The 9,304-nt window shown below is 42.6% G+C and overlaps 1 protein-coding gene across 1 annotated transcript; it reads right to left on the bottom strand.

Moving 5' to 3' along the window:
• Positions 1 to 966: 966 nt before the first annotated feature.
• On the bottom strand, positions 967 to 3,504 carry LOC125103038 (heterogeneous nuclear ribonucleoprotein M-like). Its single transcript, XM_047734800.1, is given in 3 exon segments — positions 967 to 1,398; positions 1,487 to 2,882; positions 3,000 to 3,504. Coding segments are annotated over 3 exon segments (2,037 nt in total). The 5' UTR covers positions 3,477 to 3,504; the 3' UTR covers positions 967 to 1,234.
• Positions 3,505 to 9,304: the final 5,800 nt, after the last annotated feature.

Here is a 9,304-nt window from a genome sequence, read left to right as displayed (position 1 = left end):
TATGAGAATTTGCTCCTCTTACATACAGAAATATAATAGGAAGGACTGGACAGAGAGGAAGAGAAAGAATGAACACAGGGATTACACATCTATGATAAAAATCTGCACATGTATTCTGGTTTTAGTTTGAAATGTGTGTATATTTCTATGTTCCAGGTTTTTATTTTTTAGTAGTGAAATTTATTCATCTTTTAATGCTTCTGAATTTTGAGAACAATACCCAGGCTTTCCAACTCCAACTTAGGATAATTAATAAATGTTTTCTTGTAGTACTTGCATTATATATATATATATATATTTTTTTTTTTTAAGATTTTATTTATCTGACAGACAGAGATCACAAGCAGGCAGAGAAGCAGGCTCCCCACTGAACAGAGAGCCCGATCCAGGGCTCGATCCCAGGACCCTGAGATCATGACCTGAGCCGAAGGCAGCAGCTTAACCCACTGAGACACTCAGGTGCCCCGCATTATATATTTTTAAACATTCAGATTTCTGATTCATTTGGAGTTTATCCTAGTGAATATAACGATACACATTTTCAGTTTTACAGTTTTTTTTAATAACTATTGAATTGCTTTTAAAACATTGATCAAAAACTCTTTTTTTCCCCTGATACTTAATCTACTACATATTATACTTTCATAGGTACTTGGTATAATCTACTGTATATTATAAATCTAATCTACTATATATTATACTTTACATATATTATACTTTCATAGGCACCAATTTTACTTTTTGATGTATCTTTCTGATTGTTCATGTACAAATACCACATTTTTTTATGAGAAAGGCGTTTTTCTTTATTTTAATATCTGGTAGTGCCAATTCTACACTGCCTTACTGGTTTTTTTGTTTGTTTCTTTGTCTAGTCATTTTTTTGGATGACCTTCATAATGACCACAATTCTTGGCAGTTTTAATGGGACCACAGTAAATGTATATTTTACCTAGTGTGGACTGATTTTTTTTTTTTCAGGAACTGGTATTTATTATCAAAGTCTTATTCGATGTCAACAAGATGCCACAACTACAAAAAAAATTGCGCACATTGCAATCTCAATGCAAACAGTCAAATGGAACCCCAGTCATTAAAAAAGTAATTCAAATTACCCCAAAAAGCAACTGAATTTTTTAAACATCTTTATACATCCAGCCAACAAATTAAAATGGTTAACAAGAAAAAATACAAATTCAGAGGTCTGGTATCGATGTTTAAAAAAGGCAACTGCTTAAGCATTTCTATCGATTCGAACATCAATCTCTCGGCCACTCAGCTTCATCCCATTCATCATCCGGCAGGCTCTCTCAGCCACCTCTGGCGACTCAAACTTAACCACACCGCACCCCTTGGACTTCCCGTTCTCCATCTTGATGTCGGCATACAGCACGTGGCCTGGGCACAGGGAGGGAAGAAGAGACCACAACTCATCAGGCAAACCCAGAGCTCAGCCTCAGTCTGGGCTCCACTCAGTCCCGATCACCACATTCGTTGAATTTGTCTTTTAGCATCTTCCATGTAAAATCAAATGGGAGATTTCTCACAAATATCTGGCAGGCCTTCCTGGCCACCCCAGGAGCATGGCCTCCAGCTCCGCCAAAGGAACCTGCGAAGCTTCCTCCGAAGTTGTCACGCTCTATCTCGATGGCGCGGTCAAAGCTGGCACCGCCACCGCCACCCATGGCCAGGCCCATGCGCTCAATGCCGGCACCTAGGGCTGGACCCATGGCAGGACCCATGCGCTCCAGGCTGTTGGCGCCCATTCGCTCCAGGCCCATGCGCTCCAGGTTGTTGGCGCCCATGCGCTCCAGGCCGGTGGCCATGCGATCCATCACAGGGCCCATGCGCTCCAGGCCAGCCCCCATGCCTGCGGGCACCATGCGCTCCATGCTCAGGCCCATTCGCTCGATGGCAGGGCCCATACGCTCCACACCAGAGCCCATGCGCTCAATGGTCTGGCCTACACGGTCGATGGGCGCGGCCATGCGCTCAAGGCCGAAGCCCATGCCGGCACCCAGGCGCTCCACGCCAGACCCGATGCGCTCCATGGTCTGGCCCATGCGCTCGATGCTGGAGGCCATGTGGTCGAGGCCCAGTGGACCCATGCGCTTGATGCCGGAGCCCATGCGCTCAACTGAGCCCATGCGGTCCATGACCAGGCCCATGCGCTCGATCTCAGAGCCCACACGATCCATGCCATGGCCCAGGCCTGCGCCCATGCGCTCCATGCCGGCACCCCCAATGCGGTCAATGCCAGGGCCCATCCTCTCGATCCCAGGGACACTGCCTCCACCTTCACCTCCTCCCTGCTTTGCAATGATCTCTCCTCTCTTCAGTGCATTACTTAGGATTTCATTTATTCTGCCCATGTTCATCCCTGATCCAAATCGACCCATGTTTTCCATACCGCCACCAAAAGGTCCCTCCATGCCTCCCATTTTATTTATTCCAAATCCTATGCCTTCCATTCCCATTCCTGCAGGTCATAGGTTTCCCATGCCAAGGCCTTTGTTCAGGTGATTGGCATCAATCGGCTGTCCTCCTGGGCCTAGCCCCATGCCAATACCACCAAGTCCATGGGGAAGTTGCTGTGGACGCTCAGGAGGGAAAAAATCTCCCTTTGGTAAGGCCCTCTCATCCATTTTCACGTGCATTGGTCTATCAAATAGCAGTTGACCATTAAACATAGATATAGCCTGCACAGCTTCAATGGACTGTTCAAAAGTAACAGTGCCTATTCCACGACTCTTTCCATCTTTATCCTCAAGAATGTCTGCTCGGACCACCACACCAGCCATACTAAATACTTCCTTCAGTTTCTTCCAGCCAACTTTATAATCCAGATTTGCTACAAATACTGTGCTTCCAAGTCTTCCAGCCTGCAATGCATGGATAATCTCATTTGGGATGTTAGGATTATTTAGGATACTGGGTGGGATATTAATCATTCCTGGGCCACCTGGTCCCATACCCATCCCACCGGTCGTAGCCATCACCTTTTGCATTGCTCTCCTGGCATGTTCACCATCAGGATCTTCTTTGACTTTCAGTGGTCTTCCACTCAGACTATGCTTGTTTAGAACTTCGGCAGCTTTTTTCATGCTTTCTTCCATCTTGAAGTCAACAACGGCACATCCCCTTGACTTTCCTTCAGCGTCCATTAAGAGCTCCACGTATGTTACCTCACCAACTTTTTCTTTAACCAGGTCTTTAAGTGACTGCCATTTCACATCAAAAGGTATGTTTGTAATGAAGGCTCTGTATCTTTTAGTTGGATTGGCATATGGCTCAAAGCGATTGCCTCCTCTTTTTATGTTTTTCTCCTTCCTCTTCTCATTCTGAGTAGGTCGCTCTCCTTCACCCTTCAGGCCCGGAGCCCCGTTGCCGCTTGGCACGCCGGGCGCGCCGCTCTCCTCCTCCATTTTGGTCTCCGTCGTCACCACCTCGGCCGCCGCTTCGACCCCTGCCGCCATTTTCTCCACGTCTGGGCTTTGTGTGAGGGAGCTGGATGCTGGACTGATGTTTTTATAATGTTTGTTAAATTCCAAAAAATGGTGTTTCTTTCCATTTTTTCAAAACTACTTTTGTGTCTTTAAGTTTTTAAATATTTTCCTTCTCTAGGTGTTGTACTTTTTAAAAAGACTTCATTTATTTGACAAAGAGAAACAAAGCAAGAGAGGGAACACAAGTAGGGGGAGTGAGAGAGGGAGAAGCGGGCCTCCTACAGAGCAGGGAGCCCAGGGCAGGGCTCTATTCCGGGTCTCTGGGATCATGACCTGACCTGAAGGCTGATGCCTAAAGACTGAGCCACCCAGGCACTCCAGTTTTGCATTTCTAATCCTAGATATTTTACTGTTTGTTTGGTTGGGGTTTTGGGGGGGGTTTTTTGGACAAGATTTTCTTTGTAATTATTCTTGGAATATGAGAAAGGTTTTTAAATTTCATAATTTTTACTATTCTGATGGCTTACTGAAATGTTTGTACTGGTTTTTATTCCTTTTTAACTTTCTCTTTAACTTTCCAGACATGATATCATAAAATGAAGAAATTAAGATTTTTTTCTCCTGGTTTCAATTCTTATTTCTCACATTTCCTGTGTTCTTATTGTTTTTGAATAACTATAGTTCAGTGTTAAATATTAGTATAAAAAATAGTGGTCCTTTTCTGTATTTTAGTGGTAATTGCTCTCTTTTAGTGTGTCAGATATTGACTTTGCAACTGATGTAGGTAGATCTATGTAGATTCAAGGTTAGGAAGTCCTAATTTTTTATTTTATTGGTACTTAGTTAACAAAGAGTGGACTGTTTTTATGTCAGTAGTGTGAATTACATTAGTGAATATACCGTATTAAGTCATCCAATTTCTAGAATAAATCCTACTTGAACATGATGTATTGTTTTTAGTGTGATTTCAGATAATTCTGCAATTATTTTGTGATTAAGCAGGAATAGTCTGTACTTATTTTTTATTGTATACTATTGTATATCTTTTATGCCACTATAACTTTTTTTTTAATTTTTTATTAACATATAATGTATTATTAGCCCCAGGGGTACAGGTCTGTGAATCACCAGGTTTACACACTTTACAGTACTCACCATAACACATACCCTCCCCAGTGTCCATAACCCAACCACCCTCCTGCCATCCCCCCACAACCCTCAGTTTGTTTTGTGCGATTAAGAGTCTCTTATGGTTTGTCCCCTACCCAATCCCATCCTGTTTCATTTATTCCTTTCCTAACCCCCAACCCGCCCCCCACATTGCCTCTCGACTTCCTCATATCAGGGAGATGATATAATTGTCTTTCTCTGATTGACTTATTTTGCTCAGCATAATACCCTCTAGTTCCATCCATGTCGTCACAAATTTATGCCACTATAACTTTAACATCCTTCTCAAATGAAATGACAGTCTTGATTGAATATAACAGCAATAGCTGTTATATTTATTTTTAAAAAAAAAGTTCTGAATGTTTTCTGGTCCTTCTTAACTTTGCAACAATTTAACTGGCATTAGAATTGACTGCTTTTCAGTGTTTGGTAGAATTTTCCAGTGAAACTCAGTCTGGTTCTTATGGAGAGCAGCACTTTGAAACTGGTTTTCGCTTGCTGTTTCTGACATATATTTTTAAAATCTGAAAGGCAGTAGGTATACAGATGTTTTGTAGATGTATTTTTCTTACAGAAGCTAAAAAATAACATTTTTGAAATGGAGGTTTTTTACTTCTAATGCTGTTTCATCCAGACAAGACTATTTTTTAGACAGTATCTCTTCATTCTTGTACCTGGAAATCAGCTGATGATTAATGGATATATTACTTTGTTGGTCACTTATAGAACTTACAACAGAAAGAGTGAAAAAAAAAAAGAATGAAAATAGGTTAACTCAGATTTTTAAAATAGCATTTATTGTCCTCTGCTTCTGAGATCTAAAAGAAAAGTGATGAATAATTTCCAGCTGATAGCTGTAAGGGCCTGCCCCTCCCAGAGGAACTAGCTTGTGGACCCTGGAAGTAGGGGCGGGGCAGGCCGGGTGGAGACGTCCAATCGGTGGAGCATGGGTATATCCACTGGGTAAATTGGGATTCAATTGGCCACCTGTGTAGGGGCAGGGCTCAACCACCCCCATAAAGGTTGGTCTGTGAGGCTGCAGAGGAAGCAGAAGAAGGAGAGCTGTCAGAGGAAGAAGAAGGAAGAAGAAGCAGCAGAAGAAGAGTTGGCGGAAGCAGCAGCAGAAGAGTCAGTGGGAGCAGCAGCAGAAGAGTCGGCAGAAGCCTTTTTGGGAGCGGCCCTGTCCAAGGAGCGACCTCACCAGCAGCGGCCTTCTTGGGAGCGGCTCCAACGGGGGAGCAGCCTCATCTGCAGAGCAGCCTCATCCGGAGCGGCCTTCTTGGGAGTGACCTTGTCGGAATCATCGTCGTCCTCTTTTCATAAGAGACAGCCCTGATCGGTCAGTTTGATTTTTGATGCTTGGTGTGAAATAAAGCTTTGTTTGATTTTCGCTTTATATCAGTCTCGTTCCTTTGATCACGGACTCTAACAATAGCCATTATTTACTTTCTCTTAATTCATTAAAAATAAACTCAGTGATAGAACTGTCATATCTATATTCATGCATTTGTCAATATTTTAATTTTGAAAGGAATTTTCCCCCCATAACACAACTGCAAAATGCTCTCCACTGTGACAACCACAGATGTGCCCATGGAATTCTACAGGTTTTTTTTTTCTAAAATTTTTTATTTTTATTTTTTATAAACATATATTTTTATCCCCAGGGATATTTTTATACAAAGCAACCAAAAGCTTTCTGTGAATTTTCCTTTGCACAGGGAATACTTTCAATTGGCACATACCGCCTGCTCCAAGCCAAAAATTCTTTGTGATTTCTATTTATCAGGGTGAAAGGGGGTCTTAAAAATCAGAGAATGTAGTATTTACAAATTGATGAATAATGCTCAATACCTTTGTTGCACCCGAGTTTTCAAGTCCGAGAGACCACCAAGGAGCCAAGCACCGATGCAATCACACGAGGGTTTATTTGACAAGCTTAAGCTTGGGCCCAAGTATACCCAACACAGCAGAGTAGGGACTTGGACCCCCAGGTGACAGGCTTAAGCTTGGGCCCAAGTATAACCGACGGAGCGGAGTAGGGACTTGGACCCCAAGATTAGTTAAGGCAGGGGTATTTATGGGTTCCTGTTACTAAAGCAGGGTGGGGATTCCTGGAACCAAAGCAGGGTGAGGCTTCCTGGAACTGAAGCAGTGTGGGGCTTACTAAAGCAGGTTGGGGGAAAGTTCAGCCCTTGGGCACAGGGGTCTGAGATGACTGTACTTATGCTAAAGCTAAACCTGAGGTGGGATGGCCTTAATTTTTCTCAGCCTCCACACCTTAACTACAAAAAAACCAACACTATGTGAAAGCAGTTTGTATATTATTATTTATAAAGTACATACAGAGAAATTAATTTTTTGGCTTTATTGATATCAGGATAGGAATATTTACAGGTCTGAGCAATTAAAATATCTGAGAGTTAATTCTTTTAGGACTTCTGAGCGTCTCACATAATTCAAAAATTAAGTTATAGAGAAATGAGTACTATTTGAGCCCCAAACTTGCTGTTCTCTCCCTCTTTCCTTTTTTTAAAGATTTTATTTAATTTCCAGTTAGTTAAAAGAAAACAGTAAATTCTAGTTAGTTAATATACGGTGTAATGTTAGTGCCAAGGGTACTATGTAGTGATTCAACACTTCCACACCTCATCCCTGCTCATCTCAGCAGGTGTGCTCCTTAATCCGCATGAACTATTTTCCCAACCCCTACGCGCCTCCCCTCTGTAGCTACCAGCTTGTTTTCTATAGTTGTAAGTCTGTTTTTTGGTTTACCTCCCTCTCTTTCTCCCCCCTTTGTTTTGTTTCTCAAATTCCACATATGAATGAAATCATATGGTATTTTTCTTTCTGTGACTGACATTTTTTCCTAGAACAACACACTCTAGCTCCATCCCTGTCACTGCAAATGACAAGATTTCATTCTTTTATAGCTGAGTACTGTTCCATTGTATATATACACCACTTCCTCTTTATCTGTGTGTCAGGTGGTGGACACCCGGGCTGCTTCTGTAATTTAGCTATTGTAGATAACACTGCTATAAACATCAGGGTGCATGTATCCCTCTGAATTAGCACTTTTGTATTCTTTGCATAAATACAGAGTAGTGCAATTTCTAGAATGTAGAGCAGTTTCATTTTTAACTTCTTGAGGAAACTCCGTACTGTTTTACACAGTAGCTGCACCAGTATGCATTCCTCCCAGCAGTGTACGAAACTTCCTTTTCCTCCACATTCTTTATCAACACGTTTCCTGTGCTTTTGATTTTAACTACTCTGACACTTAGGAGGTGATCTCTCATTGTACTTTGATCTGCATTTCCCTGATAATGAATGATATTGAGCATCATTTCAAAAGTCTGTTGGCCATCTGGATGTTTTCTTTGCAGAGATGCCTATTCGTGTCTTTTACCAATGTTTTAATTGGATTATTTGGTTTTTGTGTGTGTTCAGTTTTATAAATTCTTTATGTATTTTGAATACTAACCCTTTATCACATTTGTCACTTATAAATATCTATTTCCAGGGGGAGGAGTCAAGATGGCAGAGAAGTAGCAGGCTGAGACTACTACTCAGGAGGCAGGAGATCAGCTAGATAGCTTATCTAAAGATTGAAAACACCTAAAAATCCAACGGGAGATCGAAGAGAAGAAGAACAGCAATTCTAGAAACAGAAAATCAACCACTTTCTGAAAGGCAGGATTGGCGGAGAAGTGAATCCAAAGTGACGGGAAGACAGACCATGGGGAGAGGGGCCGGCTCCCGGCAAGCGGTGGAGCAATGGAGCACAAAATCAGGACTTTTAAAAGTCTGTTCCACTGAGGGACATCGCTCCAGAGGCTTAACCGGGGTGAAGCCCACGTGGAGTCAGCGTGGCCTCAGGTCCTGCAGGGTTACAGAAGGATCAGGAGTGTCTGAGTGTCGCAGAGCTTACAGGTAGTAGAACGGGGAAGCAGGCTACAGAGACAGAGCCGAGGAGTGAGCTCTAAGCTCGGGGTTACCTTGAACCTGTCACAGGCTCGGTCAGCTCGGAGCGCAGTCAGGGGCCAGGGTGACAAGAATAACTGGGTACTATTCTCTGAGGGCGCACTGAGGAGTGGGACCCCAGGCTCTCGGCTCCTCCGGGCTGGAGACTGGGAGGCCACCATCTTCATTCCCGTCCTCCGGAACTCTACGGAAAGCACTCGGGGAACAAAAGCTCCCGAAAGCTAACCCGATCAGATTACTCAGCCCGGGCCCTGGTAAAGGCGGTGCAACTCCACCTGGGGCAAAGACGTTTGAGAATCACTACAACAGGCCCCTCCCCAGAAGATCAACAAGAAACCCAGCCAGGACCAAGTTCACCTACCAAGGAGTGCAGTTTCAATACCAAGGAGAGCAGTGGAATTCCAGAAGAGGAGAAAGCAAAGCACAGAACTCATGGCTCTCTCCCCATGATTCTTTAGCCTTGCAGTTAATTTAATTTTTTTTTCTTTTTCAATTTTTTTTTCTTCTTCTGGTAATTTTTTTTAACTTTTACCCTTTTCTTTTTTAACATTTTTAACTAGTTTATCTAATATATATATTTTTCTCTTTTTATATTTTTTCTTTATTGGTTTTCTTTTTTTAATTGTTTTTTTTTTTTCTTTCTGAACCTCTTTTTATCCCCTTTCTCCCCCCCTCACGATTTGGGATCTCTTCTGATTTGG

The sequence above is a fragment of the Lutra lutra genome, chromosome 6, assembly GCF_902655055.1.
Source record: "Lutra lutra chromosome 6, mLutLut1.2, whole genome shotgun sequence".
Taxonomy (NCBI): Eukaryota; Metazoa; Chordata; class Mammalia; order Carnivora; family Mustelidae; genus Lutra; species Lutra lutra.
Note: the sequence above shows the minus strand (reverse complement) of the source record. Positions and strands in the feature narration are given on the sequence as shown.